This window comes from Amaranthus tricolor, chromosome 6, assembly GCF_026212465.1.
Source record: "Amaranthus tricolor cultivar Red isolate AtriRed21 chromosome 6, ASM2621246v1, whole genome shotgun sequence".
Taxonomy (NCBI): Eukaryota; Viridiplantae; Streptophyta; class Magnoliopsida; order Caryophyllales; family Amaranthaceae; genus Amaranthus; species Amaranthus tricolor.
In genome coordinates, this window is record NC_080052.1 from 24,982,209 (window position 1) to 25,000,849 (window position 18,641).

Consider the following 18,641-nt stretch of genomic DNA (forward strand, 5'->3'; position numbering starts at 1 on the left):
ACACTTTGAGCAATAAAAATACAAACTCGTTTCTCCTTTACATTTTAAGAAACATTTTATAGTCAACGTACACATAATTCTAATTTTTGAGGTATGGGAGTACTAATAGCACCACTATACATGAGCAATGAGAGTAATTGATATTTGAGGAATATTAGCAGTGTTCAATTGGGTCAGCATTAAACCGATTAGAAAATGGCTCAAATCGACTCGAACCAAACCCAAACATAAAGGGAAATTGTATGAACATACCAACTCATATACACTATACACAAAAACAACTAGACTCAAAACACCTGATCCTAAACCGAATCGATGACCCAAACAAACACCCCTGCATAAATGAGAATATCACAAGATACCGATACATCTGAGTTGTCAGATGTCATGTTGATTCTCCACTCCATTAACAAACTTAGCAGTACATCCATTTGGACCATTTTCACTTGCATTTCCTTTTGCTGATAAGAGGTTCAACGCCAACAAAGCTGCACCAACTGCAGGTTCAACCTGTAATTCATACTTCACGCTTTAAACATAAAGATCCGCAAATATTGTAGCCTATAACTTCTTCCAACACTATTTCCACGGTGAAACCGTCTAACACAAGAATTTGTAGCCTATATGTTTTCGCAACAAGGGACCCATATGCTAATAATTATGTTGATTGGGCTATTCAGCCCATGTATAGAGAACGTCTCACGGTAAGACCGTTTCACACAAGAATTTGTGTAACATTTTTCCCTAAAGATGATACGGCAAAAAAAAATTGAAAGGACTTCTTTCTAAATCTAAGAGGTCGTTTGTTTGATGTAGGAAGTAAATTTTCATGAGAAGTTCTAATTTTGAGGAATTTATTTCCTTTGTTATTATAAACCTAGAAATTTAACTCAAGCTGTAAACAAACAAGGAGTGGGTATGGTAGTGAATTCCCAGTGTAGTAATTTACTTCCTGAAAATCCCAAATTCCTATGGTTTTTAATTATTTTGATAAACAAAAAAAACTCCATACCGCCTTTTTTTAGGCATTTAAAACTCCTGTAGAATTTATGTCCAAACAAACAACCTCTAAGTTCATATAACTCCTAGTTTCAAAGATCAGCAAAACTTCCCCCAAAAAATCATCTTCGTTGTGAGATAATTTCAAAACAGATCTTTAAAGCCTTCACGAAAGCCCAACATAATCCACTCGGTATCTTGATCTTGAGTGAATGTATTGCTTGACAAATGAATCATACATTTATTTCAAACAATTAGGGAAAACAAAGAACTGGAAAATTCCGAATTTAGTGCAAGTACGACACAAAAAATGTATTGTCAAGCGCACAAAAAAATAAAAGTAAAATTACTAGGAATAATACAACCTTTTGCTTATTTCCCTACAATAATACAACTTTTGATGAAGCATGAATAATACCAACTTTGAGGGGTGTTTCCTTAGAATATCCCTGAACATGTTAAAAATAAAACTATAGGAGGTTATATGAAAGAAAATTGGTTATTCATGGTTATATCACAAAAATAAACTAAAGTTGGTATTATTCTAGGAAAAAAAACCCTAAGTTGATGTTATTCATGGTTAATCAAAAATTTGTATTATTATAGGAAAATTAACGAAAGGTTGTATTATTCACGGTAATTTTTCCAAAAATAAATACTAGTACCACATAATACTAAGGAAGTTTGGTTTATTAAAGGATCCAAACCTTTGGTCTAATGGGATAAGCACCCGGGTACTCTTGTCTAATGCAATTAATTGTTTCTCTTGCTATATCCCATTTCGTATTAGCTTCTAAGATACCACCAACCAAAACAACTGGAAAGATGCCATTTTTATCTGCACAAAACAATTTCATTAAAACATCTTCTGTCTTACATTTCAAGATTATAAGCAATTCAGGCAACAGAAGTCTGCACGAAGATGGGGTCGAGCACAGGCAGATCAAAGGATTACGCTTCCTCCTCCCTTCTCCCTATTCCCTCTACCCCCTCGTAACAGGGTATTAATGAACCGGAATGAAAGATAAAAATTGAAACTTGGGGGGACTTAAAAAGAGGGCAATCAAGACTGAAGAACGCCTAGAGGGCATGAGTGGTAAAGTATATCAAGGATTTAGACCGAGAAGTTGAGATGGTAGAAATTGAAATAAATGAAGAATTCATGTGGACGACCACAAGAACTGATCTATTGGTTCATTACTTCATGTAGATTGTAGCCAACATCATTCTTTTGGGATTAAGGCTTTGGCAATGTTGTGTATGAACTATATAGAAATAGTTATTCCAAAAAACAAACGATAACAAAATTTCAATAGCATATACCTAAAAGCAAGTGTATGGAAAATTTTGAGTCCTATAATTCAGGAGTCTTAACACTATGGGGGTGTTTGGCAATTGGTTGTTTGTTGTTGGCTTTTTTAGTTGGCTTGTTTGACCAATTGGAAATGTTGGCTGTTTTTATTGGCTTTTAAGTTAGCTAAAAAGCCAACAGTGTATGGAGATGTTTGGTAAATTTATATATTGGTTGTTGGTTATTTATTAGAGAAAAAGTGAGTCAATAAGCAAAAGCCAACCAGAAAAGCTAACCGGTATAGCTTTTTTATTTTGGCTTAAAAGTCAGCTTTTCAGATGACTTAAAAGCCATTTAGCAAACACTTTTTTTGGTTGTTTGACCAACCAACAAGCCAAAAGCCAAAAGCCAACCAAAAAGCTAAGCAAAAAGCCAATTACCAGGCACATGCCTCACGAAAACTTGCAATAAGTGCAAAAACATTCTCTAATATGCAAGCATTTGATTCCATATACAATGACACATTGAATATTTAATAGTTAATACCTTGACCACACAAATGAAGTCTCTGGACAACAGATTTGACACATGTAGCCAATTCTTCAACTGCTTCCACCAAAATTTTGTTTGCGATCTCATCATCAGCTTCTGCAGAAGTTATCACCACAGGTGCAAGTGCAGCAATACGCGCCCATGAAGGATCTGCATATGTCCACCTAAAAGACCGATGAGCAAGACACAGAACTCGTTGTAAAGTGAAGCGTACTTCCCAAAAATTGAAGTACACCAATATAGAATTGATTCATCTTCAGTCATCGCAACTATCAGAGACCATTTTCTCAATCAATTCTCTCTTCATAAGAAAAAACTTATTTTTACTGACAGTGAGGATTCCCAATCAGGAATCCAGCAATTACTTTCTAGAATCACAAAGGAATGACAAAGGATACATCAAGCAATATAAAGCATGATCGGCATCTCTGACTGATTGCGTTTAAACATGACTAAAAAGGCCATTGGTTTTCAGAGGTGAAAGTTTCAGAAGAAAGATACCCAATAAGTTCATCAGGAGAAGATAGCCCAAGGGTATGCAAAATACTATTGCAAAGCATTGTGTTTGGACCACGGCCATCCTGTGCCCTCAGGACTGCCGTCAGAGCTCGAGCAGCAATTCCATAGCCACTGAAAATAAGAATATACAATGATTATAGATCGATAAATCATATATATATATATATATATATATATATATATATATATATATATATATATATATATATATATATATATATATATATATATATCAAAACATATTGCCTTAAAACATTTGTTCAGAAATTAAAAAACAGAGAGAATGCATAAAAACGGTGTATATCCATCAACATTAGTGATTGTGCACTACGAGACTGAAAACTGTACGTCGGTAAGTAAAGAGTATAACAGATGACAAAGAAGAAATACTTTTACAATCACCTACACTTCCACCCCTCCAGGCTCCAACAGGCCAAATCTCTTATACCCTAAATGATAAAAAAAATCTAATGCGTTCATATATAACACAATAAACCAATTCTTCAATTGCTTGGCTCCCAACACAAACTGTGTATCTCAATAGTAATAATTTCTCCATGAAAGGTGACTTGTTCAAGAATCTTTTTCAAAGCAAAGTCTAGATATCATATATTTTGTGATTACTTGTTCTATAAGGATCTTATTAGTCCCTCAACACTTCCGGTATACTGAAATGCCTCCATATCTCATACTGTGCAACCAATAGTAACATTGATCAACACAGGAAAAAGCTTATGTCATCAAAAACCCTGATCTCAATACCATTTTCTACTCTCGTTCACAGAGAGGATAGACCAATTCCACTAAGAGTTGCCAGATACTATTATAAAGAGATCAGGACAGAACCTTCCCCAATCACCAAGAACTGGTCCACCACCACCAGCGCGAGCTTCCTTTCCATCTTCTGTAATACCATAAGAAATGCTTCCTGTTCCAGAAATTAAAACACAACCATGAAGTTTTCCCATTGTGCCACTAGCAAGTGCAGCTGCAGCATCATTGTATACTGAAAATTTCACAGGGCTGCTGAATATTTTCCTGTATAAAAGATATCAAAACAATTACAAAGCAGAATTACAGTTATAACAGGAGTCTCACAAGAAGCAACGGCAGGTCTACTCACAAATGCAATACCACCTCCCTTCACCCACCCAGAAAAGCTAAAAAGTAAATTATCAAATAAATTTAAGGGGGTCCAGATGTGTCTTTTCATTCCAAAAATACAGATGTCCTTGTAGCAAACATCACCCACCCGTTTTCAAAACTGTCGACAACAGATTCCATATCACAATGTTCAAGAATATAATCGAAACATACACACAATTTTCAGCACAGTGAAGCACTCAAAGGCATAAAGTCTTCATAACAAGTGTGTTTGCTCTCTTCCAAAAGCACCGTAATGTCTCTTATATTAATTTCATGAGGCCAAAAAGTAAAGTCACAGAAGAGGTACATTCTTGCTTATAAAAAGGTACATCCCTGTGCTTGGTAAACTGATTATACTCTATATATTCTTCGTTTGATTCTTACTTAAATGAAACTACTCAAAGATAGTATTCAGACTGGTAGGAACAGCAGCAAAGAATATCACAAGTAAATCTTAAAAGGACGAAGTTACTAAGAAGAATTACCGAGGGGAATGGATCTAGAACTCACCAAAGAAAGACAAAATTGTAGCTATGTACATAAACAGCTCCAATGCTTTACAAAAATTAATAGTCTAAACTTGCTAGTTTGAGATAGAAAATTTTGAAGGACATATTATTAAAAGCCACAAATTTGCTTTAAGTGTTATCTGAGATGTCATTGTGTAATCTTCAAAGATGTTCTTGAACATAGAGGCCCAAAACATTGCTTGAATACCTCTACATGTAAGAGCTAAGAATGATTAGGGATATCTACATATGGTCATTTAGTGATGTCGAAATAATATTCCATATTCATAAGTGATATATATTGCATTCCGCAAGATTTTAAAAATAAATTAGGAAAGGGTCCTCTTACATTATCTTTGTAGTGCTTTCTTATGGAATTTTTTGTGCTATTTCCTTATTTTGAAGAGGGGGGTTCTTACATGTGGATAAAAAATGTTTTAATTTCCTAATTAGTACTCAAAAAAATGAGAAGAATCAAATAATTGTGGAAAACAAAGAGAAAAGTCCATCTTTCCAAGCGTTGAATCGTACTATTCAGACTTGTGCAGTTGTGCTTAAGGTTTAAGCAAATCTAAGATTGAAGGACATCCAAAAACAAAAGCTAATAGTGGGAGGCCCCCCTAAACTTTATATTTCCTAATTATATCATATACATACGACCATGATAAAAATGATAATATAATGGTCGGCTCAGTGGTAAAGTAAATGTTTTCATAACTAAGAAGTCAAGAGTTCAAACATTTGCCCTCATATTTTATAGCCAAGTTTAGAGTTCAAACCTTTTGCTCCTTATTCTTTCACCCAAGTTTCACCCCTATTTCCAATCTAGCAAGATACTATGCATTGATGTATGTCTCTTTAACTTTAAAGTTAACGTTCAACTTGGAATAGTCAAACGAAACTCAAGAATTCATGGCCTTAGTGCACCATGATCCTTTCAAATCAAAGTTAGCATTTGGTGATCTCCAAAAGGAAAAAGACTTTTCAATATATAATTGAAACCCTAAGTGATGTAAATGCATAAAGTCCACAAAAGAATTAAGGATATAGATATACAAAATCGTCCGCTATTAAGAGATGACAATCTCATGACTCGCAAACTCAAATGATCTATAAAGGTACAAATGACCTTCAACAATCGACGGACTCGATCAGTAAAAATAAAAAATAGTAGCTTTGGAAGTGAAATAGAACTTTAGATTGCCACATGAAGTACAAATTACATACCTCATCCAATTCAAAACTTTCTCTTGATCTTTAGGATGGTTAACACCTGATACTGCCAAACAAATAGCACGAACTGCTACTCGACTTAAATATGCCAGAGAAAGAGCTTCATCTATAACATGCTCTAATGTATCCCTTGCTGCATCTTCTGCAATAATACAATCAAAAACAAACAAGATAAAAAAAATTCAAAGAAAAAATTCTCAAGACCTCTATATTAAGTGTGATAAACAAAGAACTAAATCTGTGTTTATTTGAGCGTGTTCAAGAGTATTCACCAGAACAAATAAAACAGATACATTACATGTGTTGAATACTTGTATCAAAAATTAACCTAACTAAATTTCAGAAACAATATTTATTCTACGAAGTAAAAATCAAGAATCAAGATCATTAAAAAAATGAACGATAATTGCACTAAATCCCTCTGTAGTTACTTGGACTCTTCATTTACCTCAAGCATCCATGTCGGGCCCTTGACACTGAAACATGGGTAGGATACTCTAACATGGGTAACACACTCGGACACTCCATTTGGTTGAAAAAACGGGATTATTCATAAAATAAACAAGCACTTAGACATGTATCAAACATGGATATATGCTCGACCTTGACTTGTTGATCCTTGCCCTTGTTCCTCCTTGATAACTTTGATTCAATTACAATCTCCTTTCATGTAGTCGGGCTTCTTGCACGCCTAACAACCTTTTTCATTGGTGTTTAATTTCTTAGTGGGTTTCTCCTTATTCTAGTTAGAATGTGACCTCTTACGATTACAGGTTCCGTTGGACCTAATTTTCTTACCAATACAGGTTCCTTTTTCATTGGTTTTAATTTCTTAATGGGTTTTTCCTTGTTCTTGCTAGAATTTGACCTCGCACTTTCCAAATGAAAATGTAATATCTTTCTCAAATTGTACTCATAGTGCAAAAACAAGCCTAACTGTAATGTATGTAGTAAAGACTTTTTAAAAATCTACCAAACACTACTGATTATAATAAGTAGTGTTTTTAACTCGGGTCAAACAACCCTAAACCACAATTACAAACATCTAATCTAGCATTATCAATAGAATCCTAAGATTAAAGCAAAAACCCAGTTCAAGAAACAAAATTCACAGTTAAACAAGCAAATGAATCAATTGAATGCTATGATTAAAGCAAAAGCCCAGTTCAGGAAGACATTAAATTGACAACTAAACAAGCAAATGAATCAATTGAACAAATTTTTCATCTGGGTAAAAGGAAGAAAGCACAGAACAGAAATACCTCCAATACTATTGAAATTAGAGCAGCCAGCAACAGCACGGGAAAGAATTGGTAATGGGTCAGGGAGATTTGAATCGGAAAAAGGCAAAAATGGGAGACAAACACATACTGTTGAAGTGGCTCCACCGTCTACCCCTAAGATTACTCCATTGTCAATACCTCCATGATTATTTTCAACATTTTGGTACTTGGTCATCTTGAATTGTGCTCTCTTCTTTGTTCTTCCTTTTATTTACAACCCAAGTGGCTTGAATTTTTTTTGACGACGGTGATTGATTCAGAGACGAAAGAGATGATGGATCTTCCAAGTCTTTTGGGGGGGGGGGGGAGGAGAAGTTCGTTTTAAAAAAAAAATTAAATAAAATATATATAAATCTCACATCTACCTCATTTAATAATAAAAATTCAACATTTTAATTAATTAAGAATAATATAAAAAAATTTCACCTTTAAATTATTAAGTTATTATCTTAATGTATTATTCGATCATTTTTTGTTACATCTTTGAAGCTATATATAAAACTTTATGTTATCATACGAAAGATATGTATTAATAAAAGTATCAAGAAGCTATAAGAAAGTTCTTTAGATGAATAAATAATATAAAAATGGAATTTTTATATTTAATCAAAAGTTGATATTTGAATTATCAAATAGGGTAAAGATGAGATTTTTATTATCAGATAGGATAAATATGGTATTTTTAAATTTTAATTTTCTTAAAAAGGCATTAAAAATAAAATAAACCACAAAAAGCCACGAGGATAAGTAAAACAAAGTGAGTGAAATGCCAAAGTCAATAAAAAAAAATGCTACTATAAATAACTTTTTTATTTTGCATTAAAAATAGTTTTTCAGGTGCTTAAAGTCACTAATTAAATATTTTTTCTAGATGACTAACCAACCAAAAAACTTGCTTTACATGTAGCTTAAATGTCTTTACCAGACACTTTTTAAATGAGAAAAATTACATATTGCTATCTAATGTATAGCACCTTTTGCAAAAAACTATTTAATTTATTTTTTTGCAAAACACTACCTTATATGATATTTTTTTTAAAAGACTACCACTTGACAGAAACCATTAGTTGACCGTTAAGTGGGGCATTGACTTTGCAAGTGAGAGGCACATGACATGTTCTTTTCTCTTATTTTCTCTTTTTTCGGTTTCTTCTCCTTCTCTTTCTCCACATCTCCATTTTAAGCTCCTTCTTATCCCTCTCATCACTCCCTCTTACTTTTCTCTTTCATGAATTTAATTTCTCTATAATTATCTTTCTCTAAATAAGAATTTGTTCTAAAATCTTTGTTTCTCTATCAAAAACAATCATCTTTGGCAAGAGATACTTCAATTAAGGCAATTTGTTCTAAAATCCTTTTCGATCTCTCTTTAATATTTCATGTGTTTTTACATTTTATTTTAAGTAAATTCTAAAAAATTCATATCTTTGGGTATAGTTGTTTGTAAGATATTTAGTTTTTGGTCCCCCATGATTGATTCGAGGTTTATGTTCATCATTTTGAAACTAATCAAGCTAATTCAAAAACTTGAAGAAATTACTTGAAGTTTTAGAGTTCAAAAGTCACGAGGAAGAACAATTAACGTAATTCCTTGGTCCACAAAATTCTCTTTGCAAAAGGAACTCCACACCCACATCTATCGAGCTTTGATTTTTATGTGGAAGGAGAAAACATAATTCAGTTTGGAGAAAGAACTAGGGTTCTTAGAAATTGAAGGAAAACGGCAAAAAATTAGAAAGAAATCGTATCTTAAAAGAGGAACAAATGCTGACTTAAGTAACTCACGTCACTCCACGCGCTGATGAAAATAAAATTTTAACGGTCAACATACGAAAACCTTCAAGTGGTAGTCTTTTGCAAACGTTTATATCATTTAAAGTAGTTTTTTGCAAAAACAAATAAATTAAGTATTTTTTTACAAAAGATGCTATAGATTAGATAGTTTTTTTATAATTTTTCAAATGATTAATCATCTAAAAACACAAAAATCAAAAGTAAAAAAAAAATATAAGCTAATTGTTAAGGAACTCCTTAACCTTAGCATAGGCTTGCCAATACTCAGACACATCGAGTACAATTGAGCAAGACAATAAACACTGCCTACAAGTACAAGTATATAGAAATATCAAGAAAAGTCTGTCACATCGTACATCAACCAAAGACAATTTACACATTTATTTCATTAAGTAAAAATTTATAATCAATCACTGTGATTAAAATAACCATTTAAGAAAAAAATAAAGTAAAATATATATATATATATATATATATATATATATATATATAAATTAAAATATTAAAAGTCTCACCCTATAAACTTCTTCTAGATAAGGGTTATTTATGAATATTACAAATTACTGTTATTTACTTCCTCTTCATTAAGCAAGGGTGTAATTTCAACAGTTAAGTCTATTGTTTTCCTGCACGTACATGAACCTGTGATTCCAACATTCAGCTAGTTGCAAGCCCTATTCTAATTGTAAGTCTAATTTCTCAATGTTAACTTTTAGTTCCGGTCCCTATATCTTCAAACCACCATTTTACACGAACGAGAAACAATCTGATGAAAAATAGTCGTTCCATACCAGAATCTGTCATTGTCGCTTAGCAAAAATCTTTTTAGAATTGTTCCGAACCACATCAAGTTCATCGCAGCAAGCACAGATGGCACAACAAGCACCAAATGAAACCGAATGCGTGCAATTGCATAACCTGAAATTCATGAATAACAGAGAAATTCAGCATTTTCATAAGTTTGACTTATAAGTTATGTTCTGCTATTAGATTTTGCATTCCAGCCTACTGAAAGTTCGTCATAAAGTGACCTTTAAAACCTAACAGCCTTATTTTATCACGAAATCTGTCGACCGCCCACCGCCATCATCCTATCACTACCATCCAAAAATCACCTCCCCCCTTCTGATAAACAATCTTACCACTTACCCGGAAAGATCCATATTCTTGATCACCTGCCAAGCAAGAGAAAAAACAGGAGTAGAAGATAGAGATGAAGAGGGGTTGACCATTAGCCACAAGGCCCACAACTAGAGGTGTTCAAAGGAGCGGGGCGAAGCAACTTCTTAGGGGTCAGTCTGGGTTGGGTTTTTGAAGAGCTTACAAGGATCAGGTCGGGTCAGCAGTCCGTATGACTAGCCCTACCCCATTTGTTTCTATTAATTTTGAATTTATTCATAACTGGATTTCATACACCGATAAATAAATCATCATCATCACCACCATTAGCCACAAGGCCCACTCATAGGAACTATGATCAGAGTTTGGGGAGGAAAGGAAGGCGGCAACTCATACTCATAAAGGAGAATGCAGCCAAATAGTACCTCAGTCCGAGAAAGATACACAGAAGAATCCTCATAGAAATCCTCAGCAGTCAACATAAAAATAAATATAAATACATATTAATAAATAAAAATAACAAGGTAAAAATAAAAAGCCAACACTAATCGCTTCAGGCATTAAAAAAATCATAAAAAATGATCAACTGATAGTGATAAAAGCCTGAAAATGTGAACGTGAAAAGAGAAGAATGCTATCATTCTTCCTCTGATATATAAATACTCAGTAAACCAGTCTTCACAATGAGAGTAACAAAAGCCAACACAATAATTGAGAGTTGATAGGTAATTGAAGCAACACTAAGCAGCAAAAGGTATATAATTGTAGTACATGTTTAGGGCAAATGACATCAATAAAACACAAAAAAAAATTCCAAATAAAAAAACATAAAAATAACATCAGCAGGCACCTGAAAATGCTCAACGCCTATCTGTTTTGCCATTGGAACGCTTTCCGGAAAACAAGTGTTTGGGTTTGAGATTAGGGATGACTCTATCTGCTTCTCCCCGACGTGCACTCTTATTCCTCCTGTTAGAAGATTTCTTGGCAAGCTTAATAGCCTTGCCTTTTTGGACAGAGTCCTTTAGTCCTTCTCCAGGGACAACTTCAGTTGGTGGCCGTGATTTTGACCTAGACCTTGATCGAGACAGAGCACGTTGTTTCTTGTTGGATGGCTCATTATCCATATCCATGGCATCCTCGTCCCCATCCATATCAGATGATCTAAGCCTCTTCCGACCCCTTGACTTGCTCCGAGCCCTCTCTATAGCGGCAGAAGGATCTAGACCCAATTTGGATAATTGTCTCCCCATTCTCTCAGTTGTAAACTTCTTATCCTTGTCAAACTTCCTAGGAACAATGGGATTATTCCCTGCGGTGCTCTTCTTCAACCTGTGTTCATGAATGAGCAAGCTTTTCTTTTTCCTGATTTCTGCCAATGCTTCTTTCTCTTCGGGTGTCAATTCGTCACCATCCATCTCAAAATTTTCCTCAGCTTCATCGGCAAGACGAAGCCCTTCTTCTCTCTCCAACTCTTCAAGCCTATGCAAGATATCAGGGTCAACGAAGTCATAAACATTGTGCCCATCAAGAATTTCTGGCATGATATCCTCCTTCCATTCATCATTTGCTAAGATGTAATGCTTCTTCAAACTAGCCGAGTATACACCAGCTCCACCATTCTCTTCCTCAAGATCCCTTTCAGTTTTCTTCTTTTCTTTCTCCGCCTTCTCAAGTGCTTCCTTAGCCTTGCTTTCCAAAACTCCTGGAGGAATGCAAGCAGGCCTTTCCTTCTGGTCCCGGGGTTTTGGCATTGCTACATGAAAGCGATTTAAGCAATCATTTATCTTCTTAGACTTCATCTTCAATTCCACCCTCTGATCCAACAACCTATCACAGGCTGAATTCTTCACCGCAATAATGCCTTCCTCTGTCAAAGTACTCATTGTTAATAGTACTCCCTCATCACTAGTTGCCTCCCCTCCCTGGCCTACCACTGTTTTCAGAGCCTCAGCTTTCATTTCCATAATCAACTTCTTGTCTTCCTCAGGAATACTATCAAATGGCTGCAAATCTGTCTTGTTGCACACTATGATCAATGGCTTATTCATGAAAAGTGATTTTATACTATGAAAAAGAGCAGCTTGTTGGGCAATTGTATACCCACATGATCCGGAAATATCCAAGAAGAAGAGAACTGCAGCACGCAAATGTGCTAGAGCAGTAATACTACACATCTCAATGATATTCCGATCTTCAAAAGGCCGATCCAGAATTCCAGGTGTATCTATCACTTGATATCTCAAATACTTGTAATCCGTATGACCAACAAAAAGAGACTTTGTTGTAAACGCATATGGCTGTACATCTACATCAGCCCTAGTGACCTTGTTCATGAATGAGCTCTTCCCAACATTGGGATACCCACAGATCAATATTGTTCTTGTATTTGGGTCAATAGAAGGCAACCTAGCCATGTGTTGCCTAACCTGCTCAAGATAAGACAAACTAGGGCCGATTCTCTTTACTACAGTACACATTCGACCCAGAGCAGCAACCTTAAGACACTTGCATCTGTAAAGTGAATCACCATACTTCAACAACTTAACATAATCCTTAGAAATCTTCGAAATCAAATTTCTTGCTGTATTAATTTGGCCAAGGGCAAGCTTGTAGTGATCCTTGTTGTACAGGACATGAAGAAGATCACCATAAAAGGGATGAATATCATCCAGCCTAGGAAATTCGTCGATGATAGCAGACAGCTTTTCGTGAAAATTCTGCTGAGTGTATTTCACCTTTCTCATGTAAAACTGACGAAGCCGAGATATCGCATAACCTTTATGGACAACTGTTGGGGTTTGTCGTTGCGTTCGTGATAGAACAATGTCTATCATTTCTTTCCCATTGGGAACAACAGTGATTTTCTTTAGGTTATACTGCACCATCTTTACAAGTTAAAGATCAACCCTGAAGAGAAAGATATTAAACAATGTTACATTTCGAATAAATCTCTATTTACAGAAAATAAACATAACTATAGCATTTCAAAGAATTAAAAGAAACGGTTTTTCATGTTGGCTATTGGCAGGAGCTTGAGAACTATAGAACAGGGCCACCAACCATGGAAGCTCTAAATAACCCACTAAACCATTTTGACCATTACAGCAAAATTTCAAGAGCTTTAAACAAAATAACACACCAAAATCATGTAATTTTTTAGCAATCGATTTATATCAATCTTATGCCACATACTGTTAGCTTGAACATTAACTTGATTTGGGAGTTTCAAATTAGCTACCAGTTACAATCAAGTTATACCATTCTAATACAATTTTAACGATTAGAAAATTAAATCATCACACAATAAATATCAATTTTCAACTATCTAAAAAACTCTAAGATTGTGCTTAGGAACAAATATTTTATTTCAAATGCTAAAGTTTAATGAAATCATATACTAGTAAAGAATTTGAGAATGCTTGGGAGCTCATCCTCAAATTCTCAATTTTAACCACTTTTAAAACAAATAGGCATAGGCTCGCATCGAAATTTGAATTTTGCTTGATTTACCAAACACTAAATTTGAACCATTTCTACTTTTCCCAATGGGATCTCTATTCCCATACATAGCATAATTGAATTTCAACCAAAAAGACAAATATTTTTCATCGTCATTAGCATCATAGCTACAATTTCACGAACTTCTAAAAAAATTAAACTCCAAAAACATCAAATTTTAAGTTATTCCAAAACATAAAAACAATGTAGAATGAAATCAGCGTGTCAACATTAACAATATAAAAAAAAAGAGTAATAAAATTGATGATAAGATTGAATAATAATTATAAATACAAAAAATGAATAGCATTATAGCGAGGATTGACAAAAAACCTGAGGAGGGAGGAGAGTATAGAGACGGCGCTAAAATGATGAACCCTAACTGGAAAGAAACCACAGGTTTAAAAAGAACTTATAAAATAAATAAAAAAAAATTGTAAACAAGTAAAAAAAGTTTTGTTAAAAAATACCTAATAAAATTTTTTCTTTTTCAATTAGTACTAATTAACATTTTCCTTCAAATTGACCGTCAACTATAATAGTTGATTGGCCAAAATCTAAAATTCTTTTTCCTCGTCTTCAATTTCTTTTTCAATTTAATTTCCTCACTGTCTTCTTCCTACTTTTTACTCAAAATTGAAGTTAAATTGGAAAAGAAATTAAAGATGAGGAAGAAAAATTTTCGATTTTGACCAGTCAATCGTTATATTTAACAGTCAACTGAAGAAAAACGTTACTTGGTACTCTTTGGAAAAGAAAAAATTTTATTAGGTATTTTTTGACAAAACTTTTTTATTAGATACTTTTTGGAAAAAAATTAAGATTAAGATTTAAGAAGTACTCCATTTCGTTATTAAAAATTTGTTTTTATCTATTTATTTTATTTTGTGTTCTTATAAAGAATTTTTAATATTTATATTATAATTTTTGCATAAAATTAATAAGGTTCCTCCTCATTTTAATATTTAATAATGTTTTAATACCACTCTATCTTCAACTAACATAATTTTAACATTTTTATATTACCTAATCTTTATAAAAATATTATTTTATTAGTTGTGACCTCATATGGTTTCCACTAACATTCTTTATACAATTTTTAATGTTTATAGTCCTCGCTTTTTTTGTGAACATTCCTTGGGGTAAAATCTTTAAATAACGATGTTATATTTTTTTAACTAAAAGCAAGCGTTTCTCTGTCCGAAACTCCTAACAAATTGCCTACAAGAATTAAGTTTTAGCCAAGTTGGAGCAATTTATTGTTTTATAGATTTTGGGTTCGATTTTAACCTATTTCTCCCTTTTTTTCCAACTATATTGTAAATTTCTTAAAAAATAAAAACTATTCACCTATGTTACATGGAACGATTGTTAAACTAATTGTAACATTTGGGAAATTAATATTTTAAGACGAGTAAGTTTAAAAAAATTATCAGTGCGAGAATAATCTTAGATACACATGACATTAAACATTCTCAATTTAATTTCTTCCCTCTTTTCCTTTTCTTTTATTTTGATTAAAATACCCAAACCCTTTCTCCCTCTCTCACTTCGTTAAACCGTGAAACCAGCCAACCTTCATCCTTGTTCATTCCTTTGAGACTTTGAATGCCACAAGCAAGATTCATCCTCAATTCTCGCCTTGATTTTCGCAAGCAGAACCTTCATCCTCTTCCTCTCGATTCAAAATCGTCTTTCCCTTTTCTTCCTCTCTGTGGTTCTCACCGAAGCCACGAACAACACTTCTCACAGTGGTTCTACAATCCTAATCGACATTCCTCTTCTCGATGCTAGCATTGTATTCTCTGAAATTTGGTAAGGAAACAACCTTCATCTTTAATCCTTGTCTATTTTTCGAATATAGATCAAATTTATCTTCTTCCTCACTCTATGCGTTTCAATATCATTATAACCAATTCTTTTTCATTCTTGAAGATTCAAGACACATCAATTAGATTGAATTACTGATTTTTCGTGGGGAAACAAGCAGTTTCTACAAATATACAATCAACACTCAATAGTTGTTACTTTCGGGGCAAACATCAATCCGAAAACCACTCCATTTCTCAAAGGCTCCTATTCCTTTAGGGTAGGGTAATAATCTCTATTCTTTTGTTATTTTGAAATCCTCCGGCAAGTTCTATAACATTGTGATTACACTTCTTTCCCTTGTATAATCTTTCATTCATGTGTTAAACCCTAAATGTTGTTGAATCTTGGAATGTATATGAGTTAGTTAGATGAGTTATTAAATTGAAAATTCATTGAAAATGTGTTATTAGTGAGTTGTGTGATGATGAGAATTTAAGTGTGGGCTATGATTTTAGTAGTAGAGTATTCGAATGATTTAGTTGTGGTTAGTTCAGTGTTCTTGGATGTAATATTAACCTTTTCAAATTATGGTAATGGTTAAATGTTGATTGATTGGTTGTTATTGAAGGTATTTAGGGCTTGTGTGGAAATTGTTAGTTGAATGGATAGACTAGCTGAATCTTTCTTTTGGATAGTTTGTTAATCTTGTTTAGTTTCTTGGTTTTGAGTTTAGATGAACATGGAAGTGTTTGAATTGAAATATAAAGGGAATTGTGGAGACGTATAATCTTTACAAGAATATAAGCTAGACTAAAGCAAGATTATTTATTTTGATGATATTGAGGGTTGGAGTTAGGATTTGCACAATCTCTAAAATGAGAAATATTAGAATAGAAGATGGAACTAAGATGCATTCTTAGGATGAGATGCAATGAGCTATATGAACCTAGTTGTGGTATCGTATGCTTTGTGGTGATGCTATATTTGTTATGCTTCAGGAGGCGACATTATCGAGGAGCCTTCTAATGATCGCGGAGTACCAGACTTAGCTTCTTGAAGTGTTCTTTTTGGTGAGTAGTAGCAGTCCCTTAAAGGGTCTGATCATACTACATTCTTGAAAATAAACTTTTTACTAAAGCTCTTTTGAATTGGAAATTGTTGAGACAAATGTTGTTGTGAATGTTTATGCTAATATTATGATATGGTCAATGGATCGGGCTTGCAAGCTGGTCATTGACGGAGTTGAGGAACATTGTTCCCCGCTCCCTGTTTTGAAGCGAATTGTCATTGAGATATTGACTAGCTTCACCCGAGAGCGACATAGCCTTAGAGCTAAGGGGCACCTCTCAAACTAGACTCCCTGTGCGCAAATAGATCTAGGGAACTGATGTTGCTTTTAAACCTATGATTTGAATTAATGTGTTTTGTTGTTTTGGATTGTTACTTCTCATTCAGTTTAATCTGACCCCCTGTTGTTTCCATCTTTTAGTTTGATCACAGATCGGAACCGGTCGGAAACGATGGGTTAGCAGTGTTAAATAGCATTCCAAGGATGTATATTGAGCTGAGCACGTAGGAATTTGTAGTTTTGCATTAGGATTTTGGATAAATGTAAATTTTATTTGGTTGTGTTGGTTATATCAAATTTGTAGAGAATTGTATGATCATCTTGTGTTTTAGTTAGATGTTTGGTTTGAGAATTTACTGAGTGAGTTACGTTAAAGAGCTGGTGACCTCTTTGCTCAAGTTTTGGAAGTGTGATATAAGTTTCTTGGAAAACGAACCTAGTGATGACTCTGTTTACTCAGTCAACGGTAAATCGGGTTGTTACACTAACTTTGACTCAATTTAATAATCACCTGATTCAATAACAGCAGGCTATTACTAATCTGAGTCAAAAGTCAACTCAATAATTTTGTTGGTAAAAATTGAGCACTTTAATGTCAAAGATTATTTTTAGATGAAAATTGAAATTAAAGGTGATAATTGATCATTTTATATAAATTGATCTCTTAAGGTCTGAATTGATCAATTTAGCGTCAAATTTATAGACTTTAAAATAATTGATTCATTTAATGTTATAAAATAGTAATTAGAAATTGATTAGTGCAATCTCAAAATTGATAACTTTTAAGTTAAAAGTGACTTTTTTTAATTTTAATTGATCTATTTAAGGTTTATTTAAGGTTAAATTGATACCTTCAAGGTCAAAATTAATACATTTAAAATCAAAATTGATTTTTTATTCTTTAATTTATGAAATTTGAGCCATTTTATTTTTTTTTATTTTTGGATTTTGGATCGGCCTATATGGATGGTCTCATATCGCAAGTTTTTGCAAAAAAATTATACTTTAAACAATTAAAGTGTGTATTTTTAATGTTTTAAACTACATATTATACATTAAACAATTAAAATAAGTATTTTAAATACAAAAATCAAATTTTAATTAATTTAGTTGAATTATTTAATTCAATTTAGCGTTGAATTATTCAACTTACCTTTGTTAAATTAGGCTGGACTTATTGTGGATGCCAGCATATTAACGAGGGGACACAAGTGCACACACTTCATAAGCCAAGGAGATATATACCATCCCAAAACCATATGGCAATGGGAAGAAGGTCTCTAATAGCTTATAAAGCGTGCACACCATTTTCAATTTATCGATGTGGGATAACTCATCCCAACACCCCCCTCACATGCGAACCGCCGTCAAGTTCGCATGTGGGAGTAATCAATTAGGGTAGGAACGCCATTCTTTTCGAACCTACCATTTTTAAATTGTTGATCGAACCATCGGCTCTGATACCATGTTAAATTAGGCTGGACTTATTGTGGATGTCAGCATATTAACGAGGGGACACAAGTGGTGTGCACGCT

At 33.6% G+C, this 18,641-nt stretch overlaps 2 protein-coding genes across 5 annotated transcripts; both read right to left on the reverse strand.

The window, feature by feature from the left end:
- Positions 1-13: 13 nt before the first annotated feature.
- LOC130816135 (uncharacterized) lies at positions 14-7,869 on the reverse strand. 3 transcript variants are annotated; one of them, XM_057682774.1, is made up of 7 exons: positions 7,512-7,869; positions 6,244-6,391; positions 4,208-4,399; positions 3,344-3,472; positions 2,837-3,006; positions 1,707-1,837; positions 14-510 (listed from the first exon to the last, which is right to left on the reverse strand). In XM_057682774.1, the coding sequence occupies exons 1-7, from the start codon at positions 7,705-7,707 to the stop codon at positions 379-381; spliced, it is 1,098 nt and encodes a 365-aa protein (XP_057538757.1). In that variant the 5' UTR covers positions 7,708-7,869; the 3' UTR covers positions 14-378. The 3 variants fall into 3 exon arrangements, with proteins under 3 accessions (XP_057538757.1, XP_057538758.1, XP_057538760.1); XM_057682775.1 differs by having other exon boundaries at positions 14-1,448; XM_057682777.1 differs by having other exon boundaries at positions 14-1,469.
- A 1,870-nt stretch (positions 7,870-9,739) lies between these two features.
- LOC130816137 (nucleolar GTP-binding protein 1-like) lies at positions 9,740-14,339 on the reverse strand. 2 transcript variants are annotated; one of them, XM_057682779.1, is made up of 3 exons: positions 14,280-14,339; positions 11,296-13,355; positions 9,740-10,244 (listed from the first exon to the last, which is right to left on the reverse strand). In XM_057682779.1, exon 2 carries the CDS (start codon positions 13,331-13,333, stop codon positions 11,306-11,308), a length of 2,028 nt encoding a protein of 675 aa, XP_057538762.1. In that variant the 5' UTR covers positions 13,334-13,355; positions 14,280-14,339; the 3' UTR covers positions 9,740-10,244; positions 11,296-11,305. The 2 variants fall into 2 exon arrangements, with proteins under 2 accessions (XP_057538762.1, XP_057538763.1); XM_057682780.1 differs by lacking the exon at positions 9,740-10,244 and having other exon boundaries at positions 11,058-13,355.
- Positions 14,340-18,641: the final 4,302 nt, after the last annotated feature.

Coding starts and splice junctions, on each gene's coding strand:
- LOC130816137 (XM_057682779.1), bottom strand. CDS start 13,333: ATGGTGCAGTATAACCTAAAGAAAATCACTGTTGTTCCCAATGGGAAA.
- LOC130816135 (XM_057682774.1), bottom strand. CDS start 7,707: ATGACCAAGTACCAAAATGTTGAAAATAATCATGGAGGTATTGACAAT. Junction 6,392..7,511: donor TAATTTCAATAGTATTGGAG/GTATTTCTGTTC, acceptor GTATTATTGCAG/AAGATGCAGCAAGGGATACA. Junction 3,007..3,343: donor TCTCCTGATGAACTTATTGG/GTATCTTTCTTC, acceptor TCGGTCTTTTAG/GTGGACATATGCAGATCCTT.